Raw genomic sequence first — 24,511 nt, 5'->3', positions numbered from 1 at the left:
AAAAATCGTACAATCTATTTGAGTTCATTTTAAAATGAAAGGTTGTACTTTTATAATACTGAGTTTCTTTTTTTTTTTTTTTAAGTATTTTTACGTCATTTTAGAGGAGGTAAATAAAGATACTTCCTCAAACATTGAATTTTGTAAATTTGAACATTTTTGCGAAATTATGAACAATTTCTTTCATGGAACAATTTCTTCTGGAAAGCTTCTACTTTTATAATACTGAGTTTTTTTTTAATATTTTGAAGGAGCTAAATAAAAATATTTTGTTCTTTTGGAAATTTTACATGTTCAAAAACATCTTTATAAAAATATGAACAATTTCTTTTGATAACTAAATCCATCGTTTCAAAGATTGATGATCTCCTCTTAAGTCTCTTAAAATTTTAATTTTTCATTCAAATGTATGAATATTTTTTATATCCATTATAGTTCCATCAGTCTGTAATTCTCCATTATCTTGAGAGCATTTAATTTTCACTGGTTCTTTTTTAAAACGCTCTCTTAAGGCACGTTCATTGTTGGAAACCAGGCAGAAATTCATTAGATTCCTCTTCATTTCATTATCTTTCTTCGTGGAGAATTGTTCATTTTTATATAAAACATTTTTGAAATATGCATTAATATCATGAACTAAGAAAACGAAAGAAATACTCTTTACTTTATTTCAAATTTATTTATAATTGCATAATCTTATGAGGAAAGTATAATCAAATGATTTATAATTTGTAAAATTTACTTTGAAAATTCTTTTAAATATTTTGAAGAATTATTTTTTTAATTGAAATGTATTTTTTTAATACAAATTTATTTGTATATTTTGTGCAAGAGAATGTAAACATTCATTCTCAGATCTGTTCTTTTTATACTTTGTTTTTCTTTCTTTTTCTTTTTAAAGAATTTTTTGCCATTTTTGTGTAAATTAATTTTTAAGAATTGAAAGGAACAATTGGAGAAATAAATAAAATGCTTGTTACGTGGCATCTAATAGAATTTCAATTAATTCATTGATATTTATTAATAGATTTGTTATTGTTTTCTCTTCCTTAAAGAATTCGTTCGTTTCGTTTTTAATTTAAATCAATTTTTATAACTGAATTAAAAAACGAGCAAAAAACGAAAGGAATACTTGTTTAATAAAATTTCAATTATGCATATATAATCAGAATTCAGAATAATTTTCTTATCTCTGAATGTACATGTATACACATGTATACATCCCCGTTTATAAAATGCTATATTTATTTTAAAAATAAAAAAAATTAAACATTTATAATAATATTAAACATTTTATACAAGAAAGAATCTGCAAATTGTTAATATATTATGTTAAAAATTGTAAAACACGTGAATTTGAAAAATTATATTATCTACAATGAATACTGACAGTGAGTATCGAAAATAAAAAGTGCTCCAAGACTTTTGAGCAAGAATGTATATTTTTGTTAATGTTGCCTGACCAGTTAGTTTACTAGACATTCGTGAACTATGCAGATTAATCAAATTACTTTGCCCATGCATACGCAGCGGATTAAAATAACTCAGTTGCACGTATAAGTTGTGTGCCCAGATGGAGCAACCAAAAGGTCAAAATGTTATAATAATCGAATTACTTTTATTCCGGTGCTGCTTTATCAAGCAGACTATCAGTGGCAATCGAGCTGGACAAATAAATATAGAGATTGCAGTTTAATTTCAACGGGCACAGGTTTATGTAATTTTTCATTTTGCTCGTAGCTAGTTGTATTTGCGTGTCTATATGTCAATCGAGAACGTTTGCGGACAAATAGAGTTATAATTTACCGAACACGATTTGAAAATTGCACTTAACTTTGGAGAACTTTACTTAAATTAGATAGCATTCTAAACTTTTTCTTACTTCGTGGATCTAGTATATACATATATATCTGTCCTACAGAATTAGTTATTATCGTTTTGTTAGGATTAAAACATTCTACGTTTATTAGAGTATTTTTATTAGTGATTTATTATTCTTGTGGAATAAAAAGATCTGATATTCTTAGAAAGGAGATAACTGTAAAAATCTACGTTAATCAGTAGGACTGCATTTATGATATTTGTGAAAAAGTGAAAGTTGAAAATACGCACATAGATATACATATGTGTGTATAATGTACGAAAATACAGAGTGTTTTGCGACTTGTAATCTACATGTAAAAATGAATCGAAAAGAAGGAATAAAATATTTTTCATTAAAATCCTTCGTTCTCGAGAAAATCGAGTTTGTGAATTTATCATGTATATTTAAATTTAGCTGAATAAATTAGCAACTATGCAACGAAAATTTTATCTTTCAGCATGACAATGTCACCACGAAAGTCGTGAAAGAACATTTTTTTTTTTTTTTATTCAGAAAATACATATCTCAGTTTTGAATTGGTCAATTTGCTCTACCAATCTAAACATAATTGAAAACTGTTAAGGTAAATTAGTGATTGCTTAAATTAAATTAAATTAAATTAGTAGTTTTAAAATTGCTTGTATAAACTTTGAGTTTTCCATTGCTGTAATTGTATTAAAAAAGAAAATGCGTAATTATGAAATGAATGGAGAAATATTTTAGAAACTGGATTATAAAAAAATTATAAAAATGTTGAAACCGTTTCTATCTATAATATATCTATTTTATTATAATATAATAATCTGAATGTAATTAAATGTAAATAATTAGAAAAATATTATATTTATTTTATATAATATACAGTATTATAAATATGTTATTTCATACAATAATTGTATATGATACATATTTTATAAAATGTACTATATTTTATATTGCAACAAAATTCTTCTAAAAAATATCTTTTTATGGTTATGTACGCACTAAAATTCAAATTTTAAATTAATTCGGATATTAATTTCGTCTATACTTTTATATAAAACGTGAATATCTATTTAGAAATGGAAAATTCTGACGCGTGAAATTGTTGAAGAGAAACGTATAAATGTTAATAAACTTTTACTTATTGTAACCAAGAAAACCAAGAAAAGACTAGCGAAGGGAACAGGGATATTTATTTGGATGATAAAAGAAATAGTTAATTGTCATATTCTCTCATTATTTTATAGATCCTAATTTTATTAAATTAATACTAATTTATCTAACTAATATTTTTATTTTTTAAGCTTTAATTACTATTTAAAAGTGAACAAATTGAAGTTCCAAAATCAAATTGAATGACAATTTCGATCATCTTTTCATTTGGCTAATGACACATTGAAACTTAAAATTTCATTTTGACAAAAAGCAGGAAATGTGAACAATCGTCTCGTACGCATATAGTATAATTCCGTTCGGATAAATAATGATGCGAGTTCGCGCATTAATCACATATTGACAATTAACCGGAATTTCAGTTGACTCTTAAATTGATTATTAATTACGGGTCTGTATCGTTAATTAGTAAATTAATATAATGACAAGTAAATTACTTATATAATAATTACATTGCATTCATTATAGCATTTACATATTTATTTATTATTAATTATTAAATTATTGTTTACATATCGAATTTCAGTTCACAGTTGAATTTCAATATGTCAAATTAAGCATTCGGTGAAATAATTAAAAAAAGGTGACAAAATATAAATAAATAAATAATAATAAAAATGAGAATAAAATATAGAATCTGATAAGAAAATGTTTTTCATTGGTAGTTAATGGTATGTGTAAATATTTTTGTATTTTATTAATTTCGTATCAAGTATATATCAAATAATGATAAATTTCTAGCTTGGCGGCTTTTTCCAATTTTGGCAATTTTGCAACAGATTCTTTTTTTTTTTTTCATTTCAGAAGTTACATTTCGTTTTTAAAGAGAAATCAACCGGAAGAAACCGCAAAAATTAGTATACTTTTTAAAAAGAGGACGTTACATTAAAAAATTTCTTTTTTTAAAGCTCATATTTAAAAAATATATTTCATTACGTGATAATTTATCAGACAACGTGAAATTAAATACAACACAATTTAAATCATTTAGATTGCGTTTATTATTTGTTTTTTATTAGCATTTCATGTAAACATCGGTACTTGCTGCACAAGACAAATAGCCGTGATCGTGCTTATAGATATATAATTAGTTATATAACTATAACTAATTATAGTTATATAACTAATTATTAGTTTGCCCCCCCCCCCCCCCTCCCCATTGATTAATCTTTTTCAGTAATAAAATGAACCTCTTATTAAAGAAACGGTAACGAAATGGCGAAAAATTGAAAAAAAAAAATCTGCTAAAGTGGAAACCTACTCAAATAATTCATCAAAATCACAGAGTAAAAATTCGTTACTTTTGTACGTAGTTATACGTAAATTCAGAAGCGTGGCGTGACACTCGAAGATTAGAAATCGAAATAGGATCACGCAGCGAGTATCTTGCTGACGTATCTATCCGAAGGAGGCAGCGACGTATCGTCAGACCGAGCTACTCGAGCACCATCATGCATTTCTAGGTTTAAAGATACGTGCTATATTTTCGAGCGTTTTCGTTATCGTTATTCGTGCGGCGTGTAATTGGCACGGAAAAATGCACGCAGATGGTCCCGTTTCCACGATGCTCTCGGCTAGGGTCGGTGTTTTCTCTCCTTTGAAACGCTGATAAATTGTGACACGTGCCTGGCGTAATGTAACACACCAGAAATAAGCAATGTTGTGCCATAGTGTATCCTAGCGTAAAATAGCTTGCAGAGTTGAGGAGCTTGTCGTTTCACGGCCTGCTGTTTGTTAAATTATCGGACACAGCGCGCACAGCGACTAAAAAATTGACACGGATATTCGGCCGATAGGCTGTTAGGAGGAATTTCGTTCAAGGTTGATTTCGACGATTTTACAAGCCGTACAGATTTTTCTGTTGATTATGTAAGCCTCGCCGAATGAATTTTGTGATATCGAGTAGCTGATAAATGGGCTTAAGAAGCTGGAAAGATTAGATTTTTAGGTTAGCAATTCAACATAATTGAAAACTGTTAAGGTAAATTAGTGACTGCTTAAATCAAATTAATTAAATTAAATTGATAATTTGAAAATTGCTTGCTATAAACTTTTAGTTTTTCATTGCTGTAATTGTATTAAAAAAAGAAAACGTGTAATTATTGAAATGGACGAAGTAATATTTTAGAAACTGGATATTAAAAAAAAAATTATAAAAACATAAAAATATACAATGTTGAAACTTATGTTTCTATCTATAATATATTTATTTTATTATAATATAATATAATCTGGAAAGATTAGGTTGTTCGGTAGATCACCGAACAGCTATGTTTAATAGGTCCATTTTTGAAATTTTACGTATTATTTCTAATATTAATTAATTTGATTTATTATTAAATTGTAACAAATTATCTAATTTTATTATATCGACATATCAAACGTCTTCGTTGCTTCTAATCGTCTCGGTTTTCATTTTATCCTGGTTAGCATTTTATCATTATTATCGTCATTTTCTCAGCCGAAAAATGAATCGAGAAACTGTCGAAAATATCTTTAAAAGAGTTTCTCGACGCTAGAACTCCAAATTTTTACGAAAATTAAAATAGCGTAATAAAAAGTTTCTTTAAGAAAATTATAATTAGGTAATGAATTAAGAAACTTATGATTAATTGTCAAAAAATCTTTATTTCGATCAGTAAAATTTGATAATGGAAAAAATGTTGTGCTTGTTTAAAGTCATCGTTAAAAATTGAACGTTGCAAAACGAGTGCCCCTATCTTTCTCATGTTTGCAAGAGTACCATTTTTAATTCCCACATTTTTTTATTGGCGAACCCTTGCATTCCCTATTTATTTTATTCATTCGATACGAAAGTAATCACATTTTTCCAAATATATCGAGGATTAGTGTCGAAATTCGACCTCGAAAGAAGAAGAAAGACAGAAACAGCTTGTTAAGTAGATTTTAAAATATCCAGCCTTTGTCGCATTAAAGTGCTGAGTTAGTCTACGAAGTGCTAAGCAATTTCAGTTTGCACAATTCTTTAATAAGACGTCAACTCAGACAACTCGAAAGTGAAAAGAAAAAAAAATCGAGGCAGTGAGACGTCTTTGGGTACGTCGAATCCGATCGTTCCTCGTCTTCACACTCTGGAAATGTAATTACGTTAAAGCAGATCCAATTAACATTTTCCCGTAGAGGGGGAACGTGAGCACACGAATCGATGACCTTCTCTCTGCGACGCTTACTGAACTAACTTAATGCATTCGCGTGAGAATGTGTCATTATACCCGGTGACTTGCGTTTAATGTTAGAAGAAATCTTCAGAATTTTCGCGTTTGAATATTTTCTAGAATTTAATGTCAAATAATATAATACGCAATAACTAAGATTGGCCATTTTCTGAGAATTTCTTTATTTTCGTATAACTAAATTATACACGACTTTTGATTAAAACTTTAAACTCAAGGATTAAAGTTTGATTAGAAGAAAAAATTATATAACAGCACAGATGTTGCAATGGTTAATTTCCAGTTAAAAAATTAAATATTTTTTATTGTTATTTCGTTATTTAACAATAATATTTTTGAAATATTATTATTATTAAATACTGAAATATATAAATGTCGGAAATTTTTGTTATTTTTTCATTTAATCATTAATAATTTTAATGATAAAAGCTCTATAATTTTTAGAATTTTTGTATTCGAATATCTTTCAGAGTTTAACACTAATTAAAATAATTGCTTTCTGAAAATTTCTTTTATAGTGACTTTTGTCAAAATGATATCAAACTTTAAAATAACACTAAAATTATATAACAATACAGGTATTGTAGTGAGATTTATCCTCAGTATTATCTCCGGGATACGTTGGAAGTTTTCATTATTTTTTCACTTGATCGATAATGACTTGAAATCGTCGAAGTAACGATGAATCGCTAGTAGACACGTTTCTAATTATATTGTCATAAATTTCGATTGTACGAGTGGACGTTAATAAATAACAATACTCGCAAGGCTATGTTTTTCCAACGCAAATAGACCATCGTCTCGATGCATTTGCCAAAAATTACGTAACTTTTTATCAGATACTTGCATTCGTTGGCATTCCGTAACCTACATTTCAAAAATACTCAATCAGATCCGAGAGAGACGGACAAGAGAAGCACGTGAAATGCTTGGTATTTATATCCGCGTCGAGTTTTGCTAGATTTTCGAAATTTCCGCAACGAATCTGCGTAGGAACGTTTTCACGTTTTGATTCGCTGAATCGATCCACCGAACGATCATTCCAAATTATTCGCCTTCACTTTCACGACCGGTGAAAATACACTGGCGCACGAACATGGAAAACTTTTATTCACATTCTATGCAGTGTATGAAACACTTTGCAATCTCATGAGTAGATTGCGGGGATATTTATGCGTACGTGGAAAATTTTAATATGTATTGAATATGCAGTGGTGTTTCGTACTTTTCAGGCAAAATTTCACTTGCAGATTATCCTGTTCCTACAATTTTGCCGGAAAACTACGAAACATCTTGTGTAATATCCAGAATTACTCGTAAGATTTATCTAGCTAAATTTAGATAGTAAAAATATAAATTTGCGCAAGTACCCGCAATCTAGTAGCAAAACACGATTATTTTTGCTACATAAATCAAATTTGAAATTAATCGGAAATTACATGGTATTTTGCAAACACTATGTCTGTAATAATAAAAATAATAAATTTATAATAATAATAATATACAATAACAAATCTATAAATAATAAACAGTACATTTATAAATAACCATCTGAAGTATACTCGAACGCGTGAGAGGTATATTTTATTTTCTTTGACGTACGTTTCGATGTGTCACGAAAAATACAGGCATGTTCCCCAATGTTTTTATAACAAGCATGTTTCGAATATATTACCATAGCAAGCTCGATTCACATTTCACCACGAACAATAATATATTTCGTACGTTGCAGTGAAACCGTAGCACGTTTCAAACAAACATACATTTGACTTTAGCGATTTATCGAATAAATTTTACCGGTCTCTTGTTGAAACTGTTTCGATTCGAAAGACAAACGCGCGGCCAGATACATATCAATTCCGTTGGAGTGAAATATAATTTAAGCAAAGGTAGCTCCAAAATAAAAATTTCCAAACGATATGTTTTCAAAGCTGGACATTAAACACATCATAAAGTGCACAAGAATTGCGTTACTTTTCATAACGTGTCGATACAATAAGTGTTATAAATCGTCGCATTGAATGTTAAGATTTATTAATCTTTTGTTCTCTGAAAACTTTTTCCCATCATCTCTAGTGAGTGAAGTATCACTTCAAATAAAATGATACCGTCTTCTTCGAAGCATTTTGTCGATTATATTTTTGCCAGGCATAGTACATTATTTTATAAATTAACTATTGTATAATACATAGTACACTATTTTATAAATTTTCGTGAAGATGCAATAAGAAGTTTAGTTTATGCGAATTATTTCAAATTATTCGAATTGTTTCAACGAGTGTCAATTGACTCGCGATTTAGAAATTTCTTCTTTTGAAAGGTTTTTGTTCTTCTGTCCTTCTTGTTCTGACGTTGTTGTTATACTTTTACAGTATATAATGATACAGTGTAATATAATATCTGAACAGATGTCTACAGTAAAAGGTATAATGAACCTACGTTCATTATAATTATCGGAAATTATAAAAAAGAAAGTCCAAGCTGTCAGTTGTTTAAATGTCCTCTTAGAAGAGATAGTCGAGTGGTGGCAAAAGGTTAATATTTAGGCGGCGAGAATTGAATCTTCAAACTTTTCTCCAATATAATATCTAGCATATTTACTTGATTGTTTCTTGAAAGATATATTTCTGAACCAGAGGCAAAAGAAAAACCGAGTAGGAGTTTTGTAAGAGATCAAACAGATCCAAGAGCATATCCATTTGCATTCTTGGCCATTACTTAAGTGTTAATATAATAGATTGTTTAAATATTTTTAACACCTCTACAATTACACACTTGTATTAATTACGTTGTAATTTCCTTATATATTTTTCAATTTACTTCAAATCATGTCAATATGATCGTGGTAGTCAAGTTTTCTTATGCTGTTAATGAAGTTTGAAAATGAACACATACAGATAATTACATTTATAAAGAGTATCTGTAGATGATCAAATACTTTTGCGTATTCTTTTTGGTAATTGAAGAATTAACGTTCCTTTTTGATAATTTGCCAATGAGTTAAAATGATCTGGCTCTTTTCTAATGAAATAATCCGTGAACGTAAAGTATTTAAACGAATTTTTTTCTGCTCTTTTCTTTTCAAGAGTGATGTGTTTGCTCGAGAAATATTTTTTGTGTTAGAATGTTCAGAAATTTAAAATGTTAAATATTTGTTCCGAAATTGTCGAAAGCGAGACTATGACAAATCCTGTGCTTGTAGTCTATCTTTCAAAATATACTTTGTTTCTCAAAATCATAATATTTCATCATCGTTTCTAGTTCTCCGATATACAATAAACAAATTCACATTTCGTTACGAATTGAATGGTGATCTCGAATGTTCCCGCATTCCAGGATAATGCGATTTCTAATTTTTCAAACATTTCCAAATTCCTTTTTTATTTTGGAGCGAAATATTACTGATGGAATATTTGTAACATGCATACACTGAAATAATCACTCTGTTCTGAATTTCAAAATTGCCAAAATTATAACATGGACCATCAATTATCCTTTTCTTCCATCGTAAACTCTGCACTAATGGCCTTAAACGTTCATAAGTTGCGACTTAAACGAGCGAATTGCCCAAAATTGTTAACGCCACTTGTCACTCCTGAATTAAAAAAAAAAAAAAAAAATAATACAAGAAATGTCTAAAACACTCTCTATTCGTAATAATCAGTGTAACGGCAACGCCAGTCCGTAATTCACTGTCAGCATCGAGTTGGTCGCATCTGCCAGCAGGATTTATCGATACTCTCGTCAGTAGTTCAGCTTTGTGGCCCTGGTGCTGGCATCGTGTGACATCGGCTCGACGTCGCGTGATTAATTTGCAACGGGCCAACAACGGGAAAACTGCACTTCTTTTTTTAGTTTTTCGTTTTTTTCCCCCCTTTTTACGTTCTCGTGTAACTCGTTCCGTGTCTCTGATCATCAGAATACGCCAGAGGTGATATACTGTTTTCTCGAGGGAGCGTGTATATTTTTTCATGAAAATGTGCAAATGCACGCGTGGCGATCGATGAGCTTACAAATGTGTTCGTTGAGACAATATAAATGTATGGATATTACAGAGACTGATCTGAATTTTTTTTTTATTCTTATTCGCTTGACGTAGCTTTACGAAAAGAAGCACATTCCATTCGTCTTACGAAGACTTGCATTCTGCACTCTCTGGCCACGAGAAATAAAATATTTCAAAAGTAAAACAAATACGTTTTTTCATTTGTGACCACGAACGGTATCACGTTGTGATTTTCCTCGACGAGAAGTAGCACGTTTTGATACTTTGCTGCAAAGAGCAACAGGCCACGAGAAATATCAATATTTCATAGATTGCCTAGGATTCTACTGCAAAAAATAAAGAGACCATTTTTTTTTTAACTGAAACAAGTGAAACTTGATCAAGTATAAATACAAAGCAATTTATTTAATTAACTATGTCGTTATAAAATTGAATGCTTTTCCGATATCAGATCTTTAGACACCATTGTCGATAAGTTTTTTTTTCCCAACGGCGATTGAATTTTTGTATCACGCGCATTTTGTGATGTATATCCTTTGCTGTTGTTTGGAAATTTTTATTTTGAAGCTGCCTTCGCCTAAAATTTTGCTTCAACGAAATTAATATCTGATCGGCGCATTCGTCTTTCGAATCGAAGTAGTTTTAACAAGAAACCGGTTAAATTTTTTCGATGAATCCCTAAAGTCAAATATTGTTCATGAGACGAAATGTGAATTGTGCTTGCTACAGTGGTATATTCGAAACATGTTTGTTATAACATCATTGAAACGATTACTGTTTTCCGTGATAGATTGAAATGTGTTAGTTTATGCAAGAAAAATAAAACATGACCTTTTTCCGTAACTCACTTGTTACAAAAAAGATATTTGGACACTTTTAAATTATTGCTGTATAAAAAACAATTTAAATGATTTAATTTAATCTTTAATATATACGGTTAATAATGTCTATCAAAAGAAAGTTAACTAAAAAAACTAAAAGAATAGCTCTATAATAATTAAATGGCTAACTTGTATGTATTTTAGAACAATTGATTTCTAGCCACGTTGCAAGAGCTCATAAAGATTTTACGAAGCATTAATTGAAATAAGTATGAAACTGAAAAATAGTAGAAGAATTTACGTCATGAATCATATTTGAAACTTAACAAAAAAAAAATCAATCATTCAATAGATTTGAATTTACAAACTAATTTTAAATAACTAGATAATGTTAGAGTAGTACTAGATAATATTTATAGAAATTAAACATTTCATCCCGTTGTTGATACGTATAAATTTCAATTCAATAGTGCAATCTCATTAGAAAAATTCGCGATACTCGCGAACAGAATTTGCGTACATTTGATCGTGGATCTTTTATGGTTACGTGATACTTATGACGACAATGAGTTATATTGATGAGTTAGTCATCAGGTGATTTGAAATCGTTTAGGAACACTTATTGGTGCATTCTTTTTTAATTGCAGATGTACTGGCAATTATTTTGATTTAAATAAACTAGCAGTTCATTTGATAATAAATTCAGCTTATTTATTTTATTTACATTTATTTTATTTTATGAACATTTGGGGTTACGTTTGAAAGATTTTTTTTATAAACATTCTGTTAATTTCATTGTTGTCCTCTTCACTTTTTTTTATCACATTCATTCTCTTTAGACATCTTTCTTCCTTGCAATACTTTATTTATAAAATTATGGAATATAAAAATATATTAAAAGCAAGTGTTTAAAAATTCTATACGTTCTGATGATATCTATTATAATGGAAATATAATATCCATTAGCCTTATATAGATCCGAGAAGGACAGTAGGATTAGGAAGAAAGATATAATATAGAACAAGAATTGTTAATGTGTAATTTTACGAAATATTTTATGCCACATTTAGCAGAAAAATTAGTACGGAGTATAATAGAAAAAATTCAGTATAAAAAATTAATACGGTATATAGTATAGTGCAGATAACAGAGAGTACGTTAAGTAATGCACCAATCCTCCATCATTAGATTTTTCTTCACTATAATCGAACATGGTATTTTTATTTTAATAAAAGAATTAGTAATTTGCATAAATCTACTGTTTAGTAATCATATTATGATTTCGAGGATAAATACTCTAAACTCTATGTTTCGAGCAGTTACCGTTATTGTCGCCTCTCGAATAGCTAAAACTAGTTTGCACAATAATGGATTTCACTGTTTGTTTAAAAAATATTTCGTTACAGGAATAGAACATGCGCTATTTCGAGATGTTCAGTAACGTTTCACTAGTGTGTTAAATTGTAGTTGAGTATTTTATTACTGTTATTAGTGAAAATTGTTAATAATCTTTCATGTCCCGGAACTGTGTATGTAATACGAAACAGGACATACCGATTTTGAATCAGAAACAGATCAATTTTGAATTTAAAATGATCATCTGTCTGGAATCCTACAAATCATCGGATTTACGAAATTAAAAAAAATTCTCGGAAGAGATTCTATCGACAAAAATTTGTCGAAAAATATTTTGTTTTAATAATTTTTTACTCATACATAATGAATCTTGTAACAACGTATCTCATAAGTTGCTCGTTGTGTGAAAAAAATGTTCCATACAAAAATTGCTTGGTCTCCCAAGAAGTAAAAGAAAATTTGAAGTCTGTCTCTAGATTTGAGACTGTAAATTCTGTTTCTACGTTCAAGAGATAAAAAACATTTCGCCGATGAAGTTAACTGTCTTCTAGAACCAAAGGATAAGTATCATAGAAGCACCAGAATGCTACGTAGAGTAGTACATAAATAAAATTTGATTTCGTATTTCGACATACGTATGTCTGATCGGGATTGGAAACGATAGATGATGGAAATAGAATACAGGTTAATTGGTTTGTTTTTAGAAGGAATATTGTACAGGAATATCGCATTGCGATTCATGTGTAGATGGTTCCTTAACCGCCTTGGTAACCGCGAGGCGTAATTTGCGCGCGTGAAAACCGCTAAGCGTTCGGGTAATCTAATATTGAATCAGCCATATTCGAATGCCAATCGGCACGACGCAGAAGAGAATGGAATTATGAAATTATGATGTAAGATATCGAGTCGTGTGATCAAACATCGACTACGAATCTAAAACTAAAAGGAAAGCAAGTGCAGTGAGATTTTATTGGGAATAAATTATTACGAAGAAAACCACAATTTTTGATAATATTTTATTACATTATTCATTATATTGTCATCATTATTTAAATTAAAATCTATTCGATAGAGATTTGCTTCGCTTTTACTAAACTAAACGTTGTAAACGAATACATATATTTTTTTTTATTTTGTACGATGTAATAATATTAACGATAATATTGTATTTTGATTTTATTTATTGAGACACGAGAAAATATTGCTATAATTTATTTGTCTATTTTGCATGTTCTTGTAGTTTTTAAATTTTCTTGTATAAATTAAACATTGAACTTGCATTTCAGCGAATCATGTGAAACGTTGAAGAAAACAAATTTCTACTTTCAAAATTATAAAGCAAGATTTATGTGCAAAATATTTAACACGCGCATATGCGCATACGTTAAATTTTTACGATGATCATTTGCTTTGTTCTATTTACTGCGTTTATAACATATGTTGAAAAATGCACATTCATTTTTATAAATTCAAAGGAGCAGCTTATATTATTAATCTACTTAAATGATTAAACATCTAAAGAGCTGTCAATAGTTCATGATTATATCTCTTGCCAGAAAAGTTGATACCCGAAAAATTGGACAGCCACTAATTTCCCTTCAAAACCCAAGCCATTCGCCGCAAATTTAATCTTATCGATCCTATTATCCGCAAAATGCAAGCAACTCTTTTTCTTGGCTTCGCGCCGTTTCTTTTTTTACGAAAATTCTATCTCTTGCATTTCATTTCGCCATTCGTTTTCTTTTCCACGAATTTACTAATGAAATCTTCCAACTTTTTTAATAAAAACAAGTAATTTTCGATGACTGAAAGCAAATTGAAATTATTTCGAAGTATGCGCGATCGTGTATAGTAGGTCGCGAAGTATTTAAGCCTTTAAAATATATAAGCGTATATTACAGTATAACAACAATGATGTAATATATAATAATAATAATATAAATGTCACAATATACGTTATAATCAACACATAAATATATGACACTATAATAATAATATTATAATATGAAGAATGCAAAAAAACAAACTTTAGGAGTGTGGGGAAAACATTAGAAATGTGTTCTCATTCAAACAAACTTTTAATAAACATGAGTCCAAAAACTATTAGTTTCGTAGTTTTCTACTCTAAATATATATAAACTTATAACGGAATAATAGTTTTTTTCTGTATTCATGTAAAATTTATCCAAAAAAAGTAAAGCAAACACTTATATATATATAATAATATATACAATAATAATATACAATATAACATAAGCAATAAGTGTTATTAAAATGTGAAATTTCGTTAGCACTGTAATAAGACAAGACTATTATAATTATATTAGTTAAATTTGAAACTTGAATATGTATAGATATAGAAATAATATGATACTTCTTTTATACTTCTTATGTATACTTACATATATTTTCATTTTTTTCACTTTTCAGATGCATTTTCATATTGTCATTTTTTGAATTAAAAAGTTTATTGAATTTTTATCTTTTGATTAAAATATATATTGCATAGTAACAAGGTTGTATCGCTTACTTACTCTATATTCTATGTTCAGTTGTGAATTCTCACAGTTTGTGCTTCATAAAAGAAACGATATTTGCTGCAAGCATATGTATATTCAATTATATAACGTGAATAATAATCTTCATTATATATATGTATGTTGTTCAGCGTTGAAGATCATTTCACTGAATATTTTCATGTTCAAAAGCCACATGATCAATTCAATGTAGAAAAGTGATAATATTATATATAAGTGATACATATCATTTACAAGTAGAATTTATCGTTATTTGTATCATCTTCTAAAAAATTAAATGTTAATCGTGTATTTATAGAATTAAAAAATTAGTAAAAAATTGGTCTGATAGATTCGCATACATAACTTTTATATGTTTACAAAATTCATTTCAAATTTTGTCAATGTAATCATAATAGTGATACTATCATTACAATGGTAATAAAATTTCAAAATGCTTTTTATAATGTATATACATAATATATTCATAAAAATTGTCTATAGTAAATATTTGAATATTTTCATTGTACGTGAATCTAATTTGTTTCGATGATGTTTGCATAAATGATCTACAAACGTGTAACTTGTGCAATCGTTTGATCTATTGAAACGTCGGATCCATTAGCACCGCGAGCATCGAATTCTAACGATAGCAATATGTACCATGGATGAATGTACGAAACACAAATGCTCCGAACGTTTCTGGTTATTTTAATCTCTGACATGTGAAACTATCGATCCCTATCGATAAAATCATTATTAAATGCGTAGTAATTAGTAAAAAATTTTTTCATTGCTTCGTATACTTCTATTTTTGATTTTCTTTTTTTAAATATCTTTTGCAATTGAAGACGCTACTCTTGGATTTTATTTTCTTGGATTCTTGATTTTCAATCAAGATATGCTTAAATTTCTTCTTTGTGAATATCAATTGTCATTTGAACATGTTTATTTGAAGACTACACGTGTATTTTGGTTGATTTTTCAATACCTAAAAATAGATAACTCTACAAACGTTGCACTAAGTTAAAGATACGAAGACCATTTACTCTAAAAGTGACACAATTCCATTTTTTTTTTTTTTTTTTTTTTTTGAGATATTAAAACGCTTGCGTTGCATCGATTATGCAATTTCACGTAACGACGAAATTTTGAAGCAAAAGAATATTTTAAGATATAATTTATATATTGTTTTGTAAATCAAAAGTTCACATTAAGATATATGTGAATTTTTTGTTTTCGCAATTTTTTCTTTCCAAATAAACAATCTATATATTATGATACTCGACATTATAATATATTATAATATATTATAATATATGTAAATTTTTCGTTTTCTTAAGTTTTCTCTTGTAAAATAAATCATTTATATGTGTAAATATATATAATATTACGATAATTGACATTTTTGAAAATTTGGTTCAATTAAAAATTTTTAAATCACTTTATTTCTTTATTCATTATTTTAATAAAAGAATGAAATTAAAAGTGCTATTAAGAAATCATAGTTATTTTCTATAATTCTATAGTATAATAAATATGCCGTACTCTTGAAAAAAAAGTGTTTTTCAAGAGCAGCGAAAAATTGTCTTTGAATAAAATTAGATATTATCTTATTAATTAAAATTAAAGAGTCCAAAGTGATTTACTCTTACCTTATCAATATGCATTTGTTCTCAATGATAATTAAGACAGAGCTCATAAATACAGCACATGAATCCAGGGAGGGCAACGTCATTCCTTTTTACCGACCAAAACAAATAAGATTTTCATAATTGATGAAGGATTATCTCTGCAACATTTTTATAGTGATGAACTCGAAAATCCGATTTCTTTTTAATTGAGTTAGTTTTTTCATAAGAGAGCGATTCATATGTACTAGGATAATTCGTAGAAAAACAATAAGTACCGGAAAAGAATATTTCATTTTTTATTTTTTTAATATGCTCCTTCTAGCTCTAAACACTTGTCATGTTTGACTATTTTTACATCTTTTCAAACTATTTCTGTAAAATTCTGCATCATGTGATACAAATCGCTGCATTGTTTCGCTTTATGAAACGATTTCCAGCGGACTTCCTTCAATATTCCTTCGGAACTTTGAAAACAAAAGAAAAGTCAGGGAGGACGAGATAGAAGCTCTTAAACTTAACTTAAGAAGAACTTAACAACAGCTCGATATTCAAAATTCTTATTTTTCATCTCTCAGAAAACTACCTGTAAAAGAAATTCTTTTTTTTTTTAAGTTACTTAATAAAATAATAAAACAACTTTTCTTGCTCAACTCTAAAGGCCACATAGTTCCCACGAGCCTTGCAACAAACTTATTTATGACAATGTTTATCAAATAGTTGTGGGAACTTTTTACAAATTATTTGATATATCCTCGTATTTAAAGAAAAATAAGTTTTAGAGTTTCTGTATGACGAAGATTAACGCTTCGAGTTAAAATATCGAGTTACACTCATGGGTAGTATTCTTTAAACCAAAGATTAATAAAATAGTACTTCCAATATGCTTTGTATGTGACACGATGTAACATGTTATAATAATTAATGTTTATTGACGACTGATTGTGAGAAAAAAAAATCGTCAAGGAAGTTGAAAAAGAGAAAAGAAGTGAAGGATAGCAAAGGAATATAGGATCTTCTTCGCGTAAGAAAGTAAGATTACCAAATTTACATAAGCTTTATTCCCAGTTTGCATGCTCTCGTCGCACTTGCGGAGTTTTCCCTTTAAAATTGAAAGCACCGGTTCCCGCATGAAGCACTTCGGAGGAACATTTTTCTATCCTTACGATCGATAGAAAACGGGCGTTTGCCTCTAGCAGCGTATTTTCCGGGGCAATCAGCCGAAAAGCGATAGAATCTGAAAACTTTTTGATCCGACAGAAATTGAAGGCACTGAAGAATTGGATTTAAAGTTAGGTTTACTTCGCAGATTCGCGATTTTTATTTCATTTTTTCTTCGATTCTCAAGCGAAAGTATTATTGCAGAAATAAAATTTCTAAATCTCCTCTTCCTTGCATTTATTTCGAAAGCTTTTTAATTTTTTAGATACATCTTGCAGGAAAAATAGAAAAAACACTCTTTCAATATATTATAAAAGAAGAAACGCCTTTTCAGTATATTATAGTATGTTATCTTTCCCAGGTAATAAATGAATCAATTATTTTATTATTGATTATCTATATCTATACAATACTCTGTTAACACTTGGAGGATTCATATCAATTACAGTAACAAAAATTAGGAGAAGACTTATTGAATTAAAAATATTATTAGAAAAAAATGTAAGAATTTAATTTTTTATACGAATTAAATTCTATCTACATAATGTTCAATATATAAATTATTTTTTAAGAATCTCATAATTTCTTTTACAAATCTAAATCTTTTATAAATTTAGAACAGTATAATAAAATCTAATGAATAGTAGAATAAAATCAGTTAATGTTTGACAGAAGTTGGTTTAAAATTACCTGTTATTTCCTGGAATTTTATATTTGTCAACTAAATAATAATTGATTTTCCTATAAATCAAGTTTCAATGTTACAGTAAATTCTGACGAATTAACTCTTGCGTAATTTTTTCAAATTATACATTTGAAATTAATATCTAATTTAGGATTAATACCTAGAATGCCGCGTTATACATTTGCAATAGTGTGCGCTTCAGGATCAAACACAGTCAACATCCTATTTCGATTATAAATCTATCAAGTTCAGTTGGCAATGGCGCCTTGCGGTTCCCTAAATCATGTCAAACACAGCACGTGTCCGATTGATAGAGCCTCTCTAGAATTTCAACCATTTGGTCAGACCGTTTGGTTTCTTCGTTTGAAAAATCTTGCGTTTAGAGAAAACAAGGAATTTTGCACATTTCCCTCGCTTATAATGTGGCCAGGTTTTTATTGGTTGTCATGGGGATACGCGTCGATGGGCCGTCACCGTGTAAGGGCGTTTATTATCGACCAGGAAAACGTTGTTTGCGGTGTCAGTATGGTGCTTCAGCAATTCGAAGTAGGCCAGCTTAAAGGAGATGCTATGGAGAGATGCTTAAGCCATCGAGATTACACGTGCCAATTTGGTTATTAATAATCTAGCTTGGAGAGATGAGATTGTTGGTATCTTGGAGCTCGTCTATTTACAAATTTAATTTTAACTTTAATTTATTAACCGATACGGAGCATTTTTATGAATGAATTACGAATCAATTACGCAGCGCACAAACAGACATAGAGTGTAAAGCGATACAATACTGTTATTGTATTGCATGTATGCATTGTATTATATAATACGATAATTAAATAATAAAATAATATGATAATTTATATTTATAATGAATAAATATAATAAATTGTAACAAATAATTAAATAATGTGATAAGTTTTACAGTTACACAGCGAACTATGTGAAATAGATGATAATTTTTAACTCTTTGTATTAGGAAATTCCTAGTTACATTATGTATATATAATATATTTTTATTTGTTTCTTGTACACTCGTACAGTAATGTACAATAATGTATATTTACAACATATATTTACACCAGCGACTCAGACAGTTGATTGAGTGTATTACAAGTATTGAATTCACATCAGTATATATTGGCTTTAATTAAAATTTTAATAGATTTTTAATAGATTTAATATCAAAATCATCTGTAATATCAAAACATAATTCTTACAATGGAATTCACAATAATTAGATATAGACATATCTGCAATAATTAAATAATTAGGATCTGATTGATAAATTACTCATTAAAAGTCAACATTTTAACATTTTAATGAATCATTTATTAAATTAAATCAATTAGTACAAATATTACGATTTACAAAAGGAAATTTGAACGTCGATATTATTCCCTCTGATGAGATTTAAATACATAGATTGAAGTATTTGCAACATTATGATACAGATATGTTTAAAAAGACAGAGTTATACAAAATTAAAAATCGTTTTAGTTTGAATTGGTTATTTATTTCCGTTGTATTTTGCTTGTTTCAGAATTGCCAGCCGAGGAGGGTAAGTCTTTCTCAACGAAAGGTTTCTTCCCAGTATGACGATCGACACGGTAAGCTGTTCCGGTAACAAATTGGCATTGATTTTGTCTAGAGTGTCGTTTACTTTAAAATGATAGAAAAGATATCGAAGTAAAATACGATAAAACGATAGGAAAGATTTCGAGTAAATATCCTTGTTCAAGAAAGCAAAAGATATTCTGCCCAAGGTACACGTATCGTTTTTCCATTGTTTTTATCGCCGCATCAAATTATTATGCTTTTATATTGACTACGTAGTACAAAAACACACAAATACAGTACAAATATCATACATATATAACAATCGATCAGCGAAGCATTTTTTCAATCGCTGAAACGATATATCGAAGCTAAAATTCCGTAGGATGAAGAAAAATAATCATCTGTGATCAAGATTGCAATTATAGCAGTATTTCGCATAGTACCGATTTCAAACGCATAATTATCTATATACAATTTAGATACCACATCTTATATTTTCCAAGAAAAATTCTCACGGTCATACGGAAGTAGCTACAAAAAATATTCGCGCAACATTGTATTTATTATAGAATTTAATTCTAGAGTCGTAAAATTTTCTTCAGAGATCGTGATGTACATATTTCAGAAATACAATAACTTCAAATCTATGTTGCAGTGTTAATTTTTGCAGAGATTATAAAATTATATGAAAGCTCTTTAATTGTACTAAAATTAGTACAAAATAAATTGTGTACAGATATAGTTACGGTATATATAAATTAAATAATTATTATATATCAACCGCGATTTCCAAAAGATTAAAATTAATATTTATTTAAATTAATTAAAGTTAACTAGAACAAATTAATTAGATCCAAATTTTGTATCATTTAGTAATACTTTCATGACTATTTTAGTGTATGAAATAATAGTTTTGATATGAAATAATATCGTGGTTTTTTTTTATCTTTATATCTGGCATATTAGGATATCTATCTTATATATCTTCTAAGCTGTAGGTACTTTTTGGATTCTAAATAAAAAATCCAAGTCTTCAACTTTAAAATATTAATATTCCAGATATTTTATGAAATAAAAATTCAATACTATTTTATATATTTACCATCACTACTATTGTTATTAGTTATATTATTATGTATTACATAATATAATTTAGATTATATACATTTATTATATTATAAATTATATTATAATATATGTTATATATAATTCATTTGGGTTTAATTCTAATGAATTAAATTTAATTCTAATAACGCAATTAATGACAAACCTGCGAATGGTTTTTTTCTCCTACGTGCGTATTTTGATTAGTGATAAATATAGTCCGCGATAAAGCTGCGATTCGCTCTTCAAAATCTGGAATCTCTTCACGAAAAGAAAAAATCCCTAACGAGAAAATCTCCTCGTCAAGAAGTAAAATTACATGTCAGCGTAAAAATTTTTTGTAGCCACTGTGTGCTATCATTTGTTCATTGGACGTCATACAAAACGAAGCTTATCTCGAGACACTCGATGATTCATTTCTCGACGTCATCGCTGACGTTCTTTCGACAGAGAAAACATCCATCCCTCCAATAGTTACCCAAATCGAGCGTCAAATAGATGGTACGATGACATAGAAACATGGTCGCCGGCCGTAATGCCAGATCTCTGGCAGTCATAGGTTCTCCCAGAGGTTTCGGATCATGCAAAATCAAGGCAGGCTTCCCTCTCCTCGTTGTTTACGTACACGTGATCACCGTAGCACACTTTCCATCTCTTAAAAATGATACACACTTTTACGTGGTCGCATCTTAAGAGGCAACCGACCGACACTTTTCTCAGCCTCAAAATTCCTAATTATTTTCGAAATAAAGGGGTGGACTTCAGACAGACTTTAGAGGTGGAATTAACTACGTAGTTCATCCGATTAGTGTCGTTTCATAAGTCGACTCGAGAACTTTTCGAACAACTTCGACGCTGCAAACGAGATATCGGTTTCGCTTTGAACATATTTATTTCTTTTTGTCATCCTTTCTTCTTGCAAGAGAAGGAGAAGCTAAACCGTTTAGTTTGGAAAGGACATCGAGTACGTCGGAGAACTGACGTTCTTTTTGGTTGGACAAGAATGTCTCTCTGTGATCGTAGAAGTTTTCTGTTTGAAGAATCCATTGAGTTCTTTGTTTTCTGGGTCGACTGGTGATGATTTTCCTTTATCTAATTAAAATTAATACTCGGGGTAGAATGGAACGTGTTCTGTTCTTATAAGAGTTCTCCAATTTTCTTTGCTATCTACTATTTTTGGTTTACGTAACACGAGTTCTCGTTTGAAGAAATAAGTGTTAGATTTGCATTTAAAATAGGTGAATTCTAAATTTTTGTTTTAATAACTGTATGAACTCGGTTTTATATAAATAGAATAAATGCATATGTATAAGTAAATAATATAATATAATAAATAATATAATAATGATACAATACAAATAGAATAAATACATATATAAGTAAATAATATAATAATAATAATAATAAAATATAAATAGGATAAATACATATATAAGTAAAATTCTACTTCATATATAAAAATATTAATACTCCCTTATAATTGATCACATTCAAGTTGATTCTAAATTTTCGATCAAGTGGATTCTAATTTTTTGCTTTAATAACTGCGAGTTCAGATAAATGAATCTCTGTATTTTATATTCATTTTGTATAATGTAATTGGTTACGCGTCCCATCGAATAAGTAGATTTTCGTTCAAGCAAATGGATTTTAAAATTTCGCTGCCTTCGTTGAGGTGAGTGAGTTTTTACTCAATTTTTGTGATGCAATTGATCGTCAAAAAATATTCCAAACCGTCAGATCTGATTCAACAATTCTAACATCGAAACGTTTCGACCGAGACTCAGCAATCAATCGAACGACCTAATTTCCGCGTTATTACATTCGCGACTCGTTATCGCGGCGCTTAAACTAATCGAGAAGTTCGCAGCTGTAAACGACATCAAAGACGTTGGTCGAGGTGTTCAAAGATGTGGAACGTGTTCGAAAATGCGGAACCTGGCAATATGAAGCACTTAGGCCAGCACGTTAAGTTCAGAAGAGAAGGCAGATGCTGTGAATGATAGAAGACGTCATCATCAAAGCAGACCAGGCCTGTGCCTCTATGTCTGCTATTGCGTTAACGTATGTATACACAGCAGTGAAAAAGAAGAAGTAGAAGGGAATAAGCGCGTCGTCTTCGGTCTATCGCCGTTTAATTCGTTATAATTACGTATATCTACATTACGCTGACATACATTTACGCATTAAACTTCGTTAAGCTGAGATCAGTTATTAAACCTTTGATCTGTCGAATCAACGCGTTTTCTTTCTTTGTTGTTCGTTTAACATAGGATTACATTTATTTGGCGGAGAATCGTGCAACAGAAAAATTGAGAAATAATACATTCTTCATTTGTATAGTTTTAGATAATTTTTATATAACTTTGTAATTTTTATTTAATTTTATTTATTTTGGTTTTATTTATTTTGGAAATGGCTGTAGAATCTAGGATAAAAATTGAATGCAGGATTTTTTGACATATGAGGATTTTTCGAAGTATTTATTTGGCTCCATATTTATTTGTTGGGAGTTGAGGAATCGTAAAATACGAAATTGAGAAATAATACATTAGAGCAATAGTTATATTTGGTAATGGCTATAGAACTTGGGATGAAAATTGAATGCAGGATTTTTTTGGTATTTTCGAAATATTTATTTGGGTCATATTTACTTGGTAGAACAAGAATCGTGAAACAGGAATAATACATTTTTTTATATAATTTTGGAGCAGTTTGAGAATAGTTGTAGAACCTAGATAAAGATTGAATGTGAGATTTTTTTAGTATTTTTGTAATATTTATTTAGGTTATAAGACAAGTATTGTTTTAAATGGAACAATTTGAGCGAGAGATTTTTTTAATAATTTTGAAACATAGATTGAATTTGTTCAAATTTAGAATGAAGATTGAATTTCGGATTTTTTAGTATTTTTGAAACATTTATTCGAGTTACGGAATAGATATGAAATTGTTTCAATGGAACGATTGAGGAGCTATTAATTAGGAGATATTAATTTTTTTTAATAATTTGGAGCATCGATTGGCTTTATTTTGATATATTTGTTTGGGTTTTGGAATAGATGTGAAGTTGTTTTAAATAAAATAATTGTTAAAATAGTGGTTGAGAAGTAACAAATTTTTGGACAGTTTTCAAGCATCTATTGAATTTGTTTAAATTTGGATCGAAAATTGAATATGGAAATTTTTAGTATTCTTGAAATATTTATTTGTAGATTGCAGATTTTTATGTATTTGTGCGTGAAATTTCAATTTGCATAAAATTGCATAAAATTCACATAATCTCAAAATTATCTCTGTATAATGTTCAGTGTGTGTGAAACAATATTTTATCGAACTGCTTTTTTTTCTTTCTTTAGTTATCTATATTTTCGAAGATATGAATTTACATAAAAATTCTTAGTCTATTGATTGTTTTTTTTTTTTTTTTTTTTTTTTTTTTTTATAAAAAATAAATTTTTTTT

The 24,511-nt window shown here is 28.9% G+C and overlaps 1 protein-coding gene across 4 annotated transcripts in view; it reads left to right on the top strand.

Annotated features, from left to right (window-relative positions):
• Positions 1-24,511, top strand: part of LOC122527532 (calcium-transporting ATPase sarcoplasmic/endoplasmic reticulum type-like) — a 58,986-nt gene that overhangs the window by 27,919 nt on the left and 6,556 nt on the right. For all 4 annotated transcript variants that reach the window (XM_043651801.1, XM_043651802.1, XM_043651803.1 and 1 more), the window contains exon 3: positions 19,927-19,944. In XM_043651801.1, the coding sequence (XP_043507736.1) occupies positions 19,927-19,944 (18 nt within the window). The remainder of the gene's footprint in view (positions 1-19,926; positions 19,945-24,511) is intronic.

The sequence above is a fragment of the Frieseomelitta varia genome, unplaced genomic scaffold, assembly GCF_011392965.1.
Source record: "Frieseomelitta varia isolate USP_RPSP 00005682 unplaced genomic scaffold, Fvar_1.2 scaffold_224, whole genome shotgun sequence".
Classification (NCBI taxonomy): Eukaryota; Metazoa; Arthropoda; class Insecta; order Hymenoptera; family Apidae; genus Frieseomelitta; species Frieseomelitta varia.
This window is presented reverse-complemented; position numbering and strand designations above follow the sequence as displayed.